This window comes from Anthonomus grandis, chromosome 10 (genome assembly GCF_022605725.1).
Source record: "Anthonomus grandis grandis chromosome 10, icAntGran1.3, whole genome shotgun sequence".
In the NCBI taxonomy this organism is placed as follows: Eukaryota; Metazoa; Arthropoda; class Insecta; order Coleoptera; family Curculionidae; genus Anthonomus; species Anthonomus grandis.
Genome location: NC_065555.1, coordinates 17,245,232 through 17,265,850, shown reverse-complemented (window position 1 = coordinate 17,265,850; position 20,619 = coordinate 17,245,232). Strand labels below are relative to the sequence as shown.

The 20,619-nt window shown below is 33.2% G+C and overlaps 1 protein-coding gene across 9 annotated transcripts in view; it reads left to right on the top strand.

The window, feature by feature from the left end:
* The first annotated feature begins 9,771 nt into the window (after nt 1-9,771).
* The window catches only part of LOC126741443 (formin-binding protein 1-like), a 125,965-nt gene continuing 115,117 nt past the window's right edge, over nt 9,772-20,619 (top strand). For 7 of the 9 annotated variants that reach the window (XM_050447850.1, XM_050447855.1, XM_050447853.1 and 4 more), the window contains exon 1: nt 9,772-9,969. In XM_050447850.1, the coding sequence (XP_050303807.1) occupies nt 9,925-9,969 (45 nt within the window). In that variant the 5' untranslated portion in view covers nt 9,772-9,924. The remainder of the gene's footprint in view (nt 9,970-20,619) is intronic. The other 2 variants (XM_050447858.1, XM_050447857.1) reach the window with 1 other exon arrangement.

Below are 20,619 nucleotides of genomic sequence, written 5' to 3'. Positions count from 1 at the left end.
CAAGTACGGAAAGTTATAGGTTTGGCGTGTGTTAAATAATAATAATAATAATAACCCCCGTGGGGGACCGGGATCAAAGAATAGTCCCTCGGTATGCTCTGTCTGTCGTAAAAGGCGACTAAAGGGGCCACCAGGGTTAAATGGTGACATACACCCATGAAACCATGTCGCTGCCAGGGCATGTCTGGAGTGGCGCTGGACATGACAGCATGCGTACCAGGTGCTGAGGGGGCGGGCTCTTGCCATACAAGAAACTACAGCTCCACCACAACCCCCAGTTGCACAGGGTCATCAAACACCAACCAAGACCCAACCTGCTGAAGGTGTTGCGCTGGAAACTCAGCCAGTGCTCACTCAAGCAACGAGACAGCGCTTAAAATAGACATCTGCCATGAATGAATCTATAATGCGTATTTTCTTTAAGGTAACAAATCTGGGGCAACAAATGATTGGCTACAGACAACAGCTACATGCCGAATTCTGCAGACAATATCCAAATGTGAACGTGACCGAGCAGAGAGTCGCTGACCAATACCGCGTCATTCTTAAACAACTTGATCCCAGAAACGTGAATTAACTCTATTAAAGGGGAAATTGCAGCAGAACTAAATGATCAACAAGCCTTAACTGAAGGAAGAGATAATTTTCAGGACAATGCCGACCAAGAGAGAACAGAAGCTGAAGAAAACTTACACCTTCCAGACCAAGCAGCATTACCAGAAGTGATAATAAATGAAAAAACCCAAAATGAAGACCAGAATAATGAATATAATGATGAAGTGCATTCTAAACTTAGAACAGAGTTTAGAAGGGCAATGGCAAAGTATGAAGGCACAAACCCCTCAACAAGACCAGCTCTTCCTAGAGTTAACTCTTCCCGCAAATTCGCCATTCTTCTTACTGCTGCCAACATAATTATACTTAATTATACTCTTACAGTTACGACACTTGAATGGCTTCATCTGATAATCTACTGTGCGGCTACCGCTGTTATTAAAACCCTGATTAAAAATAATAAATAAGCAACAAAACAAAGTGTTATACGTAATGAAAGACCGACACCGCCATTGGAAAGGAGACTACAAAAAAAATTTAAGATATTAGGAAAGACATTGGCCGGCTTAAGGAATATATCGGAGGTACAAGAACCAGAGTGTACAAAAAAGAGTAGAGGAAATAATGCGTCAGACTCAACAACTTACACAGCAGGACTCAGAATACTGTACTCCGGAACAATACCCATTTAATAAAAGACCCTCATCTGTTTGTTTTCGAATATAGAATAATATTTCCAGTCTCCAATTGTTGTGCAGTAAACTTAAATTAAATCTCGTGTCGCCCCAACTAAACTATAATAGGTGCTTTTTTCCTTCTGGAAAAGAACACCAGCTGGGTCTTCCTGGGGTTAACCTCCAATCTCCAGCGATCCATCCAGGAGTGGAGTGAGTTGAGATGTCTGAGTCCTAATTTTAATATGCTCTTTGTTGGGAGAGGTGGTGAGTATTGCGGTGTCATCTGCGTATTGGAGTATTGTGTTGTGTGGGGACGGAGGTAGATCGCGCATAAAAACGTTAAACAAGAGGGGGCATAGAGGGGAATCTTGGGGAACACCTGCTCTTATTGGGAGGGGAGTGGAAACAAAACCGTCAGCACAAAGACGAAAAGTTCGATTGCTCAAGAAGGAGTGGACAAATTCTACAAGGCAGTCGGGATAATGGGTATAGACTATTTTATGCAATAAACCGTCGTGCCACATTTTGTCGAAGGTCTTGTTTATGTCCAGAAAAACAGCCCCGGTGTGCAATCCACGGTTTGCTTCTGAAACAATGTGGAAAGCAAGCCTGGTCGTTTGATGGGTGGTGGAAAGTTCTAAAACCAAATTGACCATCAGGGATTATTTCGTGCCTGTTTCAGAACGTGGTGAGCTGGTTGAGGATAACTCTTTTGGCAATTTTTCCCATTGCTAAGAGAAGACTTATTGGCCTATAGCTCGAGGGGTTTGTTTCTCCCTTTTTGGGGAGAAGGATGACATCAGCGGATTTCCACTGGGTGGGGAAATAGGAGAATTGAAATATACCATTGATGATTATGGTAAGATCATTAACCTGTGTGTCAACTAGATGTTTTAGGGCTGGATTATTGATACGATCCGCGCTGGGAGCTTTATTGTTTTTGGTGGCTTTAATTATTACACTGGTTTCGAGTTGGGGTACGGGGGCTGTGGTAGGAGCTTAAAGGGCTGTTTGGACAGCATTTGTGATGTTGAGAGCCATTGCTGGGTTTTTTTTTGGGGGGGGGGGGAGAAAATTGCCCTTCAAATGAATTTTTCGTTGATTTTTTCGGAAAAGCTCCGAAGGATATTCAATATTTTTCTCGGAGATAAAGCCTTCGGGAAGTGATTGCACTCGTCGATTTGCACGATAAAACTGCTGTTTTATGAACGGATCGCCAGATCTTATAGCGAGTTTTCTTAGACGGTTACGAAGTATAATTTCCTCTTTAACATCGTCTGGGATATTAGTTTTATTAAAATTCCAGCTCTCTCTTAGCAGATGATAAAGCTTCAAAGATATTTAGCGTCAACCTGTTTATGGCGCCTTCGAGGAAGGGGGCTGGGGGCAAGATTGGAGGTGATTCCTATAAGTAGCCCAGTTTATTAAGAATCTGGGTCTAGAAGGGGCGGGGTTATTTGCGAGGTGATTCCATGTAGATGGGAAGGTGATCGTACGAGAGTTCATGCAATACACGGACTTGTGTAGGAATGGGAATATTTTTAAAGAAGAACATGTCGAGTATTTCTGGGGCACCATTTGTCGGGACGTGGGTAGGTTCTTGGGGGGGGCCATACATTAAATGGAATGCCATATATTAAATGAATGGCTTCTGCCATTTCCTGTATGAGGAGACCCTTTGGTAGTAGTCGGCAGTCCCTAGTAGGGACTGCCGCTGGCGCGCGGGCTTTTGTAATTTGTTTAGGATTTCTGGGACATCCTTGATAAGAGGCTGTATGGACACCGCCACAATTAGTGCATGTCGGGGGAGGAGCTAGGGGTTTTTCGCGTTCCTGCGATAGATGGTCACATTTCACGCATTTGGGGTGCGCGTTGCAGCGAGATTGACCATGGCTTAAAAGTTGACAGCGATGGTACTGCGTGCTTTAGCTCGTTGAGCTTCAACACATATCACCACGGCTCCGAGGGCACGTAGTTGGAAGATTTCCTTTTCTTCCCTGGGCAGTACGACGAGGACCATTCGAACTGGTTTCCTGTCGGCGTTATACCATCGAGAGACTGAGAAAGGGTGACAAACTTTGGATTTTAGTTCTTCATCTATTCTTGAGGTTAGCCATTGCTCATGGACTCCACGGAGAACGACATAAATTCTTTTTTTTTTTGGAAGAGCGAAAGAATGGAGTTGCTCCTTGTGATTTTCAAGGAGAGACTGGGTTTTTCCTGTATTCCTCAATGGTTTGGAGATGATTGATTTTGATGCCGTCCCTCTGGTTAACGGCGTGACCGATGTTGATTTTTAGTTGATTCAGATGGGCTGTTATCTGATCAAATCTGGACTTATCCCTGATGACTATTGGTGGGATTCTCTCTCTTTTTGGAGCTTGAGAAGCGGGTTGAGGTGGTGGCAGGCTTCTAAAGCCAGGTTTAGGGGTGCCTGAAGATTTGCGGTAGAGGCGGAGTTGGGTGGTGGGACGGGAGTTGAGAGGCTTGTGACAGCGGTTTTAGGTTGAGAAGGGACAGAGTTCCTGGACCAATGATTACAGGCCATTCTGCATATGTGGCAAGACTGTTTGCTTGTCAGAGGAGAACAGTGCGAGTAATTGCTGGTACTGCCTACAGAGATGATGCAAAACAATCACAGTATATTTATGAATCACGTTTTTGTATGCTTTTAAATAAGAGTCAATATGGGACTTTTAAGGAGACTCACTGGAAGAGTGATCTCTGTGTGCCTTTTCTTAAACTAAGAACCTCTTTGAATGCAACACTTCACTATGCACCTATTTATCTTTACAAGTAGATTACCCAGAGAAATTTGTGAAGAACCTATTGGGTGGTAACCAATAGGTTTAAGGCTGTGTAAAATAGATGGCAAAATGTTTTGATGAGATTTTTAATTGTCAAATGTTTTTATAGTGTGTCAGAAATGTTAGCTTGTAATGTGGCTTTAAATGATTTAAATTGTAACAATATTATTATCGTTTTTGAAGTAAAACTTTTCTACGCTGTCGAATGCGTTACGAAAAGTGTGATCGAGCGAGGCGAACGGTAGTAGAGAAGATACCTAAATCGATTTTCTTGAAGCAACTTGCGCGGGGTGTAGCTCTAAAGGGAGGCATTTTAGGATACATGTTTATAGGAAAAAAAGTCTTATTTTAAGTCCAACAATACGCTCTTTAAATATTTGCACCGAATTTTGTAACACCCTGTATATCTCACCCTGCAGGGGCAAGAGAGAACAGTGCGCGCGCACATTTTTCTTTCTGTTTTACTCTCATAGTCAGTGGGTATGAATATGAAATGAAGTTTTACTTTAGACGTGTGTTCTCAAGCGCACTATTTTTTTTTTTAATTTTATACTTATTGTGTGTTTAACATAAAAAATTTTAAACTGTGTTTGTAATTGAGGGGCTTAGATGCTAAGGGGTACAAGTGAGAAAATTTTAAAAAATTAGTTCATAAAATAAATCTTCATAGTACCAAAAACTTTATGGCAAAGAGATACAAGTGAATATTGCTACTGGTGGCGTCATCTCGTAAAATCCCTTTTAAAACAATATTTAAAAATACCTCAAACCAATACCTACTCAAACAATATTTAAAAATAATTAGTGGCAAGGGGATACAAGATAAAGTCCAGTTCAGAGATCTATTAGAATCTTTGATGTATCGCACATGCCGCACTAAATAGTCCGCGCAAAATTTTATATAATTTACCTATGAAATCATTTTAAATATACGTAAAACCCCATGTTCTACACTATTTTTTATTTTATTTCCAAAATGTCAATTTTTAGAAAGAAAATAATATTACAAGAAAATAATATCAAAAAATTGACCGCAAACTAAAATCTAAGCATCTTACAAAACATTTTAAAGCTCCCAGCACTCACAGACATTTCACCTCTTTTTAGCCTATTAAACAAAGATAAAACATCTGCGTTCTGGCGATTCCTACTTCAGGCTGTGCAATTCATTATGTATCTCTGTCTATCCCACAGATTTTAAGGATTACGGGGCCGTACCCAGATAAATTTTTGGACTGTTTTTAAAGAGATCTTTAAGGATGGGTCTATCACCTTTAATAGTTACTCAAACCAGAGACAGATAGATGGTTTTTAATGTAAAAGTTTATTTAAAAAAATATACTTTTCTGACTACATAATTACTTTTTATCGTACTAAATGTAGAGATGGGGTTTTCATGAGTAAGTTATTATAATAATATGTATAAATAAAAAAAAACAATAATACAGGACATTGAATGTGGCAGCAAAAATTCCTGTTAGTTATAACCACCAAATAAAAATAAATCTCAATACCCAAAAAAAAGGATATATATAAAATTTTAAGACAAACCAAAATATTTTACCCTTTTATGTCAAAAATTAAATCTTTAATGCCTTAATCCACTGATGGCGCTAAAAAATAAACTTATTAAATTAAAATTTTTGGTTATAGTGATTTTACGTACTTAAATCTTATCTTTAAATTAAATATTATCTTGCTATCAACTATCCTGAATTTCTAACTTAATAAAACTAAACCCAGAAATCCCGAATAATGAAATTTTAAATACAAATAAATTTTAATGCCGGACCTGTGCAACTTTTCACGCTTGAGTGGCTGGGACTGAGGTCGGACGTCTAACAAAATAGTATGTGGGCGTCTGTAGTCAAATTTTACGATCAAATATATAAATAAAAAAAAAGAATTTAAAACATTTATTTATTTAATGGAACGATTAAATATCGCTTAGAATATTACTTTATGACTTCTTCCACATAAAATTTTGCGATTTAAACATGCATGCCATGTGACATTTCAAGCAACACCGGCACACGGACTATTCGCGGCACATCAAAGATTCTAACAGATCTCTGAACTGAACTTTACAAGTGCATTTGTACCCCTTTGCCGTAAGGTGTTAGGCATTGTTTTTAGTGAATTGTTTAGCATCATTGCAAATCGAGCTCATAAAAAAGTTGTTAAAGTGAGTGAAATAATAACGCGTATTTCAAGTAAGTACCTATTTATATATTTTTAAAGAAAATTATTATTGCCTTAGTCTAAGAAACTGATGTGATTTCAAAATTAGATTTATTGCAATAAATATTAAAAAAGTTGGGTTATTATTTTCGCAGAGTTAATATTTTATATTTTTATTGACATGTTGATGTTAGTCAGATTTTATTAATTTGTAATTAGGGCTTAAACTTATGCAAATGGTGTTAGCACAGATGTAAATAGCTCCGCACGAGAGCGGAGCTATTTACATCTGTGGTGTTAGATTTAAGAAACTTTTTCTTCAAAATAAGAGCAAAATTTTCCTGTTGGCAAAACAGGAACCTCTTTTACTTTATGCAGAATTTTAGGGCACTCTTTTTAACTTGATTCATATCAATAATGTTCTTGGACCCGCAAGTTAAGAATTTATTCGACTATACATATGCTAGTTTGCAAGTAAACTTATTAGTATAGTAAGCTTATTATTATAAGTAATATAGGATCAAAATTTTGGATATAAAAAAAGCACTGATTTTTTGAATCTAGAAAAATATTATAAAATAATACTTAGGTACATTATGCAATTATGCATAATTTCGCTTTTTTGTATGTTAGCAATTTGCCTGCTGCTGTTTGCTATTTCTTTCTGTAGTCTCATATTTTTAGGTGATCAAGAACAAGATGATTCAGATCGCGACATCAATTTCCTACCACACAGCTCTGATGAGGATGAAACAAGTTCAAGTAGTTCTGACCACGGTACTGAAGCGAATTCAGACAATTCAACCATTTCGGAGGAAACCAGAAAACCTAGTAAAAGAAGGATAAATCCGGAACAATGAAAACGTTTGCAAGCTAAAAAAAGAAGAAATAGTGGCCTAGAGTATGTGGGACAAAAAGGGGAAATTCACGTTTGTAAGCAAGTGCAACCTTACCCCCATTCCTGTCGTTATCAATGCAAGGACTTTTCTGAAAATGAGCGACTTGCTATTTTACAAAATTTTGGGAATTGCAAAACTGGAATCTTCAGACTTCTTTTTTGTATTCATGTATTGGAGTAAGTGCTCCTCGCCGCAGACTTCAAGGAGCCATAAGTCATAAGACGGTCAGCACAACAATAAAATTAACTGGGAAACGTGTATGCAAACAGTTTTTTTTGCGTACTTTGAATATAAGTAACAAACGGATTACCAACGTTTACGGATTACCATGACAAAAAAATCTGACTCTCCCACTGGTATAGCACACACTGACAAAAGAGGCAAACGTTCCCCTTCTAACAAGTTTGATATTTCTGTAACAAACTTTCTAAAAAAACATATTACCTCGTTTCCCAAATTTAAGAGCCATTACACAAGTCATTATAATCCAAATCGAAAATATCTGGATTCTGCTTTAAATGTCAACAAAATGATGCATGCAGCATGTATGACATGTACAAAGAGTTTTGTAATCAACACAATAAAACGCCTGTAAAGATCAGCTATTATCGCCATATCTTTAATACTTGCTTTAATTTAAGCTTCCATAGACCTTATACAGATACTTGTACATTATGTGGCCAGCCTAGTAATACAATAAAAAACGGAAAACCAGAGGTTACCGCGGTTGCAAAAGTCAATAAAGAAGTTCATCTTAAGAAAGCAGAGAAAGCTCGACAGGCTAAAAATAGAGCAAAAGCTGAAGCTGCAAGTTCTGCTGATCGAGTAGCCATTTGCTTTGATCTGCAAAAGACCCTACCGACGCCTTTACTGACTAATAGCAAAGTATTTTACCTAAGACAGTTGTGGACCTATAATTTTGGTATACATGGCCTTGCTAAAGGTCAAGGACAGATGTTTATGTGACATAAAGGAGAGGCATGAAGAGGGGCTGGGGAAATAATTTCATGTCTCCTAAAGTTTATTTTAAGCTTACCGCGCACCGTCAAACACATTGATGCGTTTAGTAACAATGCAGGGGGACAGAACAAAAACAAGCACACTATTAAATTTTGGAACTATATTGTATTATATACCTAAATTGAAACTATAGATCACAGATTTTTGGTGTCAGGTCACTCATTCATGGAATGTGACCAAGACTTTGGCCTCATTGAAAAAGCAAAGAAAAAAAAATCGTTTGTTTTTGTCCCCACTGAATGGATGGATGTTGTAGCAAAGTCTAGTAAGAAATTCTTGGTTACCAAAATGAATGAAAATTACTTCAAAAGTATTGCTCCCTTGTGCAATATTATGAATGATAATGTAAAGGGCTTACGAAAAATGCAATGGCTTCACTTTGAAAAGCAGACACCTTATACTTTGTTTTTTAAGGACACACTGATAGAAGAATGTCCTTTTGCTATTGTTGACTTAAAAAAGACGAAAAGGATAGGACGACCGGCACAAATTGCCTCGGCACTTGAACTCCCGCCTCTCCGCCAAGGGCCCGTTAAAATAAAGCTTCCAAAATATAAGAATTTATTGGAGCTTTTACCCTTTGTACCCCCGATACACCACGATTTTTACCGCAACCTAAGACACGACGAAGTTCTAACTCGCCAACGCAATAATATTCTTCAAGTTGAAAGAACCTCTCAGGAAGCCCAGGTGAATGATCCCTCGGAGGATGAAGAAAATATCGAACAAGACCTGGAATCAGATTACGATTAAAAAAATGTTTCTTTTTTAAAAAATAAATGTGTTTGAGTTAATTTTATTTTTGTTTTAAAATATTTTAGTGGCAAAGGGAAACAAGTATTAATTTTTATGCAAAGGGGTACAAGTGCAAACGTTTTTTCAAAATTCTAAATTTTTTTTATGAAAACAAATACCAAATTTCAAAAAGTTTTTACCGTAAAATAAAAAAAATGTACGAAAATATTGTAAAAAAAAAATTTAAGTAATTGCTTTAATGCAGAATTTTTTATTTAAAAATAACTTTTACCTCAATTTTTTCAAAAACATTATTTTGACACTTGTACCCCTTACCATCTAAGCCCCTCAATTATCCTAGTATTTAATGGGTCTTATGCCAATGTAAAATACCTATAAATCGTATATCCTCCATTGACACTTGTAAAAACTGTTGTACAGTAATATATTCATTTCAGTTCAATTCAAAATGCTCTTTACCCCAACATTTTGATTTGACAATTCAGCCATTTAAAAAATTAGAAAGGTCATTTTCACCTCAAAAATTAACCGGCCATCATTAATTCACTATATTTATGATAGGTGATAAGGAGTTTCAATACGAAAATGCAATGATCTGCTGCTGAACAACACGATATAAGGTGTAAACAAATTAAATTACACATTTTTGTTTAAATAAATTAAATATTTATCAAGACGTATTTTATTTATTTCATCCTACTTTTTCTTAAGCCCCGGTAAGCTAAACAGTACGTAAAATCGGTTGCCTACCGTAGAAATATACTGTTTACTCCTACGCTTACCTTTAAAGCTACAAGATGGCGCCACATGAGACGTCAATTCTTCAATCTACCATCTCTCTTCCCTTCATTCGTGTGTTCATTTCAATCTCGTTTTTCTTTTCTTTCAGTTAACTCTGGCAACCAGCCATGTTGGGTAGTGTCGGCGAAATTAGTGTTTTGACGTAAAATAAAAACTCGACTTTTTCGCCATTTAGTGTCTGTGGTGTACAGTGTTTATTTTTTTTATTAATTTTGGATTACCCGCACCATGGCCGCCGATATGGACAAAGGGAATTGGGGCACAGAACTCTGGGTAAGTCCGAATTTAACGATTTTCCAGCCAAAAACAATCCGGGCATAGGAGCGAAGGAAAAAAGTCATCAAAATTCTACCCGTGTTACTGAATTGGTTTTGGTTGTGGGAAATGAATCATTGCCGCCGCACGACGGAAAATGTGAATATTTCCCGTCGGTTTTTCCGTGAATGTGCGTAGAAAATCGCTTGAAGTTTTACAGATGTAAAAGTGGTAAAATGGGTCGGTCACAGGTTAACCGTCTGGGTTCGGCGGAGCGACGGTCAAATCTCGAAAACCTGTCCTCAAGAGGTGACTAACAAGTCTTTTACCTGTTCAGGTGCCATTAAATATTCCGCCGAGTTGGTAATAAGCATAATATCCTTTTAGTTTTGTTGGTTCACCACAGGCAATTTTTTTTCTTAGTTTTGTTTTTGTTGAAACCACCATGGTTAGAATAAAAATTAGCCTCAGTTATAGCACAACAAATGATTACCATCTGCAATATATGTGCTTGACATTACACTCCCTGGATTAAAAGCATGATACTACACATTTGCTGATGATACTGCTTTAATTTAAAGGATGGAAATTGTGAAAAAACTGTCAACAAATAAATTACTCTCCAGAAATACCCCAATTGGTTATTAAATAATAAACTCAAAATTAACATTTCAAAAACTAAGTATGTACATCAGTTTTAACCAAAAAGTTATAAAGTAATTAAACAGCTGATTCTTAAATTATAATATAATGTGCAACTAAAAAAAGTTCAACCCATTGAATATTTAAACCTAATTATGAAAGAGAACTTAAACTAGAAGAAACATATTACACATATTTATAATAAAATAATACCAATGGTATCAGCTGTATAATTATTTATCCTGTGAAAGCAAATTTAATATTTACAATGCCTATTTTCTATCACAGATTCCAGTATGGGCTTCCTGTGATGTGACAAAATGTCAAAGAGTTCAGAGACTTTCAGAAAACAAAATATTGTCTAAAATTAAGTCTTATTTAACTATATATGTCATTTATTTAGTCAAAAACTAATACAATTTATACAATGAAGTTATTTAATAATTACCATATTACATTTAAAAAAAAATTGAATAACTTATAAACACTATACAATTACCGCAAACATATATATATTATAACAAAATGAAAACACAAACCAAACTAACATCACAGATTTAACTAGCTACGCTCAAGCGTAGCTAGTTAAATCTGTGCTAACATGCAAACTTTTTTAGAAATTAATGTGGTTTATTATACTAAATTTACAACTAAAACATTTTTACAAGCCCTTTTAAAAAACTTTATACATTCCAGTGTTTTTATTTCTATTGGCAACATATTGTATTTGTTTAGGTTTAGACCATTAACAATTAATGAATTTTGAGCACATTCTTGAGAAACTCAAGAAAACTCATAAAAAAATTACTTCTCGATCTCATGTTATGATCATGTATTTTGGCAGAGAATGTGACTTCTCAACTTTGTCATTTTATTAAATGTTTCTGTGATGCTGTAGATTTTGTGTATTTTTACCTTTTACGAAAGTGGATAACCAGCATCTTTGGGATAAGGGATGAATTTTTTGTGTTAGATACTGGGGAGCATGACCAATTTTAATCTTATATACAACTGTCAGCGTATTGAGTAGCAGATGCTCTCTGACTATTAATCACTCTAAAAGCTGTAACATTGGGTTCATTCTTGGTTTACCTACTATTATGTGCATGACCCTATTTTGCAACTTTTGAAGTCAGGACAACTCATTTTATTTCAATAAAAATAATACACTAGAACAATAATTAAAGTGAGGCAGGATAAGAACATTGTAAATAGTTTTTTTTATCTATAAGCTTAAGTAAGGTGAACATCTAGATAAATAATAAACCTTGAATGAAATCTTCTTAATGACCTCTCAAGTGCATGACCTTTAAAATTTAAGTCAGGATCTATCCATATGCCTAAGTATTTAATTTTTGTTACACTTTCTATTAAATGTTTTACCTATTTTTATATTTAACTGTGCTGGTAAGTGTCTAAAAACATTCCTTTGCTATATTTTGTTTTAGAGATGTTAACCTTTAAATCATTTAAATTACAACAACCATAGACCAATTTTAAAATATTATTTAATTTAACTTGAAGTTCATGTGTGTTTAATGTAGTAAAATAAAATAAAGCATCATTTGCAAAAGATGCATTCTTTAACATAATCTATTACATCATAAAAATATAATACAAATAGCAATGGTCCTAATACACTATCGTGTGGAATACAGTGTTTATTTATTAACTGTTGTGATAAAACATCATTAATTTTTAATACCTGTTTTCTTTCTTTTAAATACATATTAAACCAGTCCAAAACAATCCCCTCTAAACCTATGCTTTTTAATTTTGTTATTAATCTCTTTCTATTAATCGTTTATTATTATCTATTGAGCGTTTCAAATGCTCTTCTTAAATCCAGAAAAATGGCACCAGTAGCTAATTTACAGTACAATTTATATTTTTTTTTGCCAATCAGCCAACACACCCTGAACAGCAGTTTCACAGTTAAACTTTTCTCTAAGGCCAGATTGAAAGTCACTGATTATGTGGTTAGATAGTTGACAACCACTTTTTCCAGTGTTTTGTCTAATGCACACATAAAATATTTATTGGTCTTAGGTCATTAACTAAACTAGATTTATTTACTTTTGGTATCCGAATAACTGTTGTTAATTTTACCAGTTTCAAGAGAACAATTTATTAAATTAAGTAGTGGTTGTTTAATATTCTCAAAAATATTCTTAAGTAGGTTGATATATTAATTTCATCAGGACTTGTTTTATTCGCCATGGTAAACAAAATTTCTTTAAGTTCTGTATAATTAGTTAAATTAAAATGAGAAGATCCTGGTTTACTAAGTCCTCTGCAATATCAGTTCTGTCTACATTTAATAGAATTTCATTTATACTGTCTATAAAAAAGTGATCAAATTTTCCATATCAATAACTTCACTGTTAATTTCCACTTCCTGTAAATTCATCACTTGCTTATTTTTTTGTATAAATTCTTGCAAAGTTTTCCACATCTCTTTTGCATTTCTCCTATTTCCATATATTTAAATCTTCATAGTACTTTCTCTTTCCATCTCTTATTATTTTTATTGCCACCACACAACTATGATCAGTTAATGCCCACAGAATATTGGGAATTGTGCACTTAGATTTAAAAAGGAATTTTGATTAATATAAATTTATGTACAATATAATACATAAATAGATGAAATAAAATAAATAAACAAATAATACATAACAACCAAAAATCAAACTCTAATTTACAGAAATTATTCAAATTTATTTTACACAGTGCCACAACAATATTTATCAGGAATTTAGCAGAACTAATAAAGGACTTTATAATCCCTTTTATCAGGCTTAAAAAGAATGTAACAAATTGCCTACAGAAATTAAGACAATTATGAAATTTACAAAATTCAAAAAAGTGTTAGCTGCATAGTTATTTGGCTGAAAATTAGTAAATATTAAAATGTTCAGGGTTGTGTTTTCTTGTTTATTTATTTTTTTTGTTGGGGATAGTATGATGTGTGTATATAGATTTATAAATTTGATGTTTGTAATATGTTAAAATTTAGAGAATATCACAGTTGTTTAATTTTAGCCTATTTTTTTGTTACTGGTGATGATCTTGTACCTTATAAAGTAATAAGGATTTTCCAAACACATAATAAATACACTGATTTATAAAAAAAATAAGTTCTTATGTTCATGTTCAAATTTTTAATTCATGATGTTTCTACCCTTAAATTTATCATCTGGAATCTTACCATTTTCTTGTGAGAAAAAAATATTATGAAAATATTATCAGTGGTTCTCGAGTGATGACAAAAAATGTCCATCATGTAATGAAATTCATAAAATTACAATTTTGTCATAAAATCTACAAATTTGGTGACTTCTAGAATTTAAATGACAAAATCTTCTTTAACTCAAAAAGGTTTTGTGGCACAAAAAACGTTTATATATAAAATTATTTGGAAATAATTGTACTTTTATATGTGTAATTTTTTAAAGTATATTCCAATTGTTCCAAAGAGATATTTGCAATAAAATTGAGAAATTGGTAAAAATAAAGTGAGGCAACTAAAAATGCCCTTTTTATTTAAATCTTGAATTCAGAGTAACGTTTTTACGGTCGAACGCATCCTCAGGAGTCCCACTATTTTCTGAAACAAATTATGAAAATATTTCCAGTGGTCCCAAGTTATGACCAAAAATGTCTCTTAAGAAAGAAAAATCATAAAATGGCAATTTTTAAAACCAATTTTCAAATTTGGTGGCTTTTGTGCCTTGGATGACAAAATCTCCTTTAACTCAAAAGTTTTTAAAGGGCAAAATTGTTTATATATGAAATTAATAAAAAATAACTGGACTTTTCTTATATGTAATTTAAAAAAAAATTATTCATTCATTCCAATTATTTCATAGAAATATTTCCAATAATATTGTGAAATCGGTAAAAAAATTAACAAAAACAAGTGGGCAACCAAAAATGCTCTTTCTATTCAAATCTTGAATTCAGAGTAATGTTTTTACTCTGAATTTAAGACCTATATTCTTCAAGGATGAATATCCCAAGAGTATCAGGCCAGTTCTGTTTCTAATTTTTGTAAATGTTTTGGTCTGCCTACAAGATGTTGCAGGCCTAATGCAGATGATTCCAACATTTACAAACAAACTGTTTTCTTGCAAACAAACTGTGCCTGAATTAGGACAAGACACAGTTTCTAAACTTTGTGAGTACTATTTTAATTATGTTTTTGGGTGTTTACCTATGCTTAACACTGCATTGGAAGTACAAAATAGAACAAGTTTGTACTACACTCTCTAAACTATTGTACCTGATTAGAAATTTGTCACATTGTGTTTCCATTAAGTGTCTCTTGGTGGTTGGTATATGCACTCTTAGAATAAGGTCATTCTCCTCATAGCCAAGGTGCAAAAGGCTTATGGCTGTACTGGGTTTCAGGGAGGACTAATGTCAGACTTCCACCTATATGTTATTTACTTTTTTAAATATTTTTTAACCTATAAGTTATTTACTTCAATAAATGCAGAGCCAGTTTACAAAAATAATAATAGATAATACAAAATACTAGATAATATAATAATGCAAATATAATACAAGAATTACAACAAAAAAAATATAATACCAAATTAAAACCTCAGAAAAAACAATCATCAACAAGGCTAAAAACTTAATACTATCGAAGGAACATGTATGTACACAATGACAGTAAGCCTCTGGAAAATGGATCCAAACTATTTTCATTAAAGAAATGCAGAATCCTAGTCAATGGAGAAAAAAATCCATAGTTGGCCGAATGAAAGGGTAAATGAAACATAAGAGAGTTGATCCTTTTTTGACAGGTGTTAAAAGGAGTTGCTTCCAAGACAGTAGGACAATGATATAAACCATTTAAGATCTTATAAAACGGTAAAGCATTATTTATTTTAAAACTTTATAGATATATGTCCATTTACAGCGGAGGAGGATTTTGCAAAATAACTTAATACACATACACAATTCCTAAACATATAAAAAATTACAGAATTTTTTTGAGTAGATTTTTAAGATTACTGAATCCAATATTAAAAATATCATATTCCTCCTTTATTTCATGATACAACTTATATATATTAATTACAGGAGAATTTAAATAATAACATAATTTAAATACAACACTACATAATTTCTTGTTTGATTAGTTTATTCAAAAATAATAAGCATGCTGTAGTTCCTTCACTTTCCAATGTTTTTAAGTTTGGGAATTGGTAGCTGATACATACCAGTGTGTTTATAATACATATATCTTAATAATTTTTTAACTTTTTCTATGGCATGTTTATGAGTAAAGTAGTAGGGGCTCCAGATAATAGAACAATATTCTTAGATTAGTCAAATTCTTTGTCTAACTGATCTAAAAGAACACTGTATGAGATCCTGTCAAAAGCCCTTGTAAAATCTGTGCAGACAACATCTACTTGGAATTTCTTATTCAGGTTATCTGCGTTATCTGCTTATATTGTGTAATGTGGTAGACATTGATTTATTTTTAAGAAAACTGGACAAATTAAACTTTTTTTTGAAAGGTTTAGCCTTAAAGAAATGTTACATAATATGCTTAGTGGTTCAGTAAAAAATCCTATCCTTATTATAAAGACTCTTTATTGTATAAGATGGTACATTAGGTCCCACAGGTTTTTTCACAGGTGCCTCACATGTTAGGAAGCATGAAGAAATAAAATATAACAAAATAATTAAGAACTTCCTACTGAACTGTGCTTACATTTATTTTAATATCCTAGTGTGTAATATGTAAACCTATGTGTTTTACTGTTTTTATTCTACTATACAGTGTCTTAGTCATAGTCCAAGTTCACTATTTTCGAATAGTTAGAAATTAGATCAGCACTTATTATGTTGGCTTATACCATTATATAAATAGGAGAAAAGCAGTTTTGGCTCAACTGAGGCTGACAAAAGGATTGTCTTTGGTCCAATTTTTTTTTTTTAATAATAATAATAATGTTTATTTTTAAATGCAATATAACAAAAGAAATACAAGTAAATTTAATAAACATCGGCAATAAATACATAATGCCCTCAGGAGCTAGTACTCTGTGCGAGGACTTGCTGATATTTTTTTTTTGCCTTAATATAAATCTAAATTGCAAAACAAACCAAGCAATCTAAACTATGAATCAATTGCAATGCTATTTGCAACTCATAAAAATTAATTAAAACTCATAAAACTAATCAAAACAAAAAAAATCAATCAATTCAACAAAACAATTGTATAGATTTGTTTCATTGTTCTCTGAGTTCACTTCAACGAGTTTTAAAATCTGCTTAAGTGCAATATAATTTTATATCTTGACTTTTCTATTGCAGTTACTCTGTTTTAAACCATTGTTGTCCTTATATTTTATTTAATTTTACTGATGTTACCTGTTATTTATGCTAGATATTTAATGATAGTACTAATACTTCAAGTGCTTTATTGCGATATAAAATCTTATTTTGTTGAATATTTTATATACGATATCTATTTTGTAAATTGGTTAATTACCATAATATATACTGAATATTGACAACATTTTTATAACAGGATTACCAAACTAAAGACCTACTGTATTTTGTAGTCCTTTGAAAAACTGTTATTACCATACTGCACCAAAGCAAGACACAGATCAAGATTAAAATTAAAGTAATAATTTGTAGCTAACTAGCTAAAGCAGTGACCCAATGCCACTATAAAATAACTTAATTTTTTTTATTTAATTAATTTTTTTTAGCATTTTTTTTAAGAATCTAGTAGTATTTGGGTTACATTAATTACATAATTATATCCAGATTTATATTAGTTTCACCGTTACAGTGACAGTAATATAATCCTTATAAGTGAAATTTACAATAAAACTATCTGAACAATATTAGGGAGAAATTGCATAGTACTCTTTTGGTACATCTATAAGAACTTCAATACTCCTCACACCATATCTCTCAAGTTTTCCCAATAGTTGCTCATACAAAATGTCAGAAAACTTACTGTTCAATGACTGAACATCAATTATAAAAGGACAGTATGCATCTGCAGTCAAGCTTTCTGAAGCTATAGCAGAAAATAGTGATAAAAGTTAAATAGGTCTATAATTATCTATTCTATAAGCTTTGTATTTTTCTATTGGCCTGACAATCAAAACAACCAAAATCAAAGACATATTCTGATCCTTTAACCAATAAGGAGCAATGCAATTATATATTTTTTTGCAAATAATTATTGTATACAGTGTGTCCCAGAATGAGCGAATTTATACGTAAAAATGACAAAAAAAATTGGGGTTAAAATTTGACCTTTTGGCATACAGCCCTGCTTGATTAAAAAATAAAATTTAGTATATTTTTATTTTTTTTAAATCAAGCATGCCTTGATACGAGCATTTTTTAAATTTTATGAGTAGGTAAAGTAGTATTTCTAGGCAAGATATAAAAAATGTTTATGAGAAAAAGTGGTTTAGAATACAAAATTATGCCCGAATACCGAATTTCACAACCATAGGCCTACTTTGATTTTTACGTTTAAATCATTTAGTAAACATTTTCAATTAAATGTGGCAGCTATTAACATTGTCACTGTCAAAGTTATGTACGGCAAACGTACTTAAAGCTATTAATAATATTATCAGAATTTACAGAAAAACGTTAAATTTCGAGCAGAAAATGTTCATTGTGCAATCATATGGTAGTGGAAATAGTATGTCGTTAAAGTATGTTTTTGAAGGATCTCTAAATGAAGAAACGTATCTTCAAATTTTGGAAAGATTTTTGTAAGAATACTTACTACCTTTACCAGTACCAGTATTACCTTTACTATAGAACCTTTACCAGTTGATTTGATCAAAGAATAAATCTTTATTTTCAACACAACGGCTGTCCAGTGCACTCCACTATTTGAGTAGCAGAATGGTTGAATAGAGCTTTTCCGAATCAATGGATTGGAAGACGCGGCCCAATTGAGTGGCCGCCAAGATCACCTGATTTAACCATTTCTGATTCCTATTTATGGGGCCGGCTCACGCAAGCAAATGACAGGGAATTACTAAAACACAGATTATTAGACGTACTATGTACATTTTATTACAAACATATTTTTGAGGATGGTTTGTAACTCTTAGATCGGTGATTTAACTATTAGATTAATAAATTTGTTAGTTTTTCTCTAATAATTAAATATGAATAAAAAAATTAATTGGTACATAAGACGTTAAAATCAAAGTAGGCCTATGATTATGAAACTCGGTATTCGGGCATAATTTTGCATTCTAAACAACTTTTTCTTATAAACTTCTTTTATATCTTGCCAAGAAATACTACTTTACCTACCCATAAAATTTAAAAAATGCTTTCATCAAGGCATGCTTGATTTTAAAAAAAATAAAAATATGCTAAATTTAATTTTTTGATCAACCAGAGCTGGATGCTAAACGGTCAAATTTCAACTACAATTTTTTTTTAATCATTTTTACGTATAAATTCGCTCATCCTGGGACACACTGTATAGATAACAAACAACTCAAACCCCATAATATATAAGAATTCAGGACCATACTTGCAACACAATTACATCAATAAAACAAGCAATATTAAAATTTCCTTAGGGTTTGTTTCACAGAGTTGCACCCTAAAAAAAACGTGCCCTTTAAGGCAGAAACTTCCAAGAAAATTGATCGCGCGCGTGCTAAGAGGGTGAGATTCACCACTTGTTCCTGGATGACTCATCCCTTAAAAGCAATAAAATTTTATTGGAACAGAAAAGTGCACACAGACTGGATTTACACCTAATCTAATATCACGCGGATATAAGTGTTTTTACCGTTTCGTTTTTTACGGATTTCGTCCTAATTGTTCCATTCGAAAATGCATATTCCATGTTACAGACAATAAGTAAAGCTTGCGCAAAGATTAGATACCGCATGTCTATTAAAAATGTCAACAGTCGATCGGTTTTGTTATTTGTTGCCTCATTGTTTGTTTACTTACGTTGAAGGATGGTCTTAGAGGCTGGCTAATGTTAACTTTACCGTTTATTTCTTTAGGTAGAGATTCTTGATAGAAAATAGGCATTTAATGGCTGTTTTCTGCCCTTTAAGTAGGTTTTAATGACCACATGTCTGAAGCGGAAAAACCCTTGCCATTATGCCTTTTATTTAGCTAAAACAGGTAGAAATTTAGTGTTTAAAATTTTTGTATGATTTTAAGATTGACATTTTATGGACAATGCAGAGCTTTACCTTGGTCCTAGTCTTTTATGAGTCATGATGTACTTCCGAAGTCACTGAAGTAAGTTCAAAGTAAATTTATGAGTGTTCATCTGCTTTTGGGGATGTTGCTCAGGTTACTTGTTTTGAACTATCTTTATTTTGCAAAAGCGCGCCCAAAGATACCTCTGCAATATTAGTGCATAAAAAATATTCCACTGCCATTACTTCTCAGAATACTATTGTTACTCGCTCTACATTTAAAGGGGGTATAGGAATCTACAGTTAAGGAAGTCTGTCAACAAGTAAAAAGGTCAGTCAGCTAACATGGTCCTAAGAGCTTTCTTAAAAGTTGGAAAAGTCTTAGCTCTCTTTACTCTACATGGGAGATCATTAAAAATTTTGAGAGATTTCCGGACCATCCTGTACCTGCGACAACCAGGTAAAAGGGATGTATAGTTTATCTGCATTTCGAAAAGATTTTTATGTACTTGACATGCGCACTCCAAGATATAGTTGTTAATTGTAGTTAGGATTTTTTCTTTTTTAAAAGTACCACGGCAAGTTTCTCTGAAGGAAAGTCTAAACATCGTACGTACAATGCGATTTTGATTTATTAGCACTCTCCCAATACTGGAGGAATTACCCTAAGCTAATAAGGCATAGAATAGAGTGGAATGGACTGAGGCATAATAAAATCAAATCAAATGGTTTATTGTGTCACTACAAAAAAATGTTTACACTCGTCAAAATATATAAATCGAAAAATCTTACAGCTAAATATAAAACATTAATAGTAGATACTACACCACACATAATC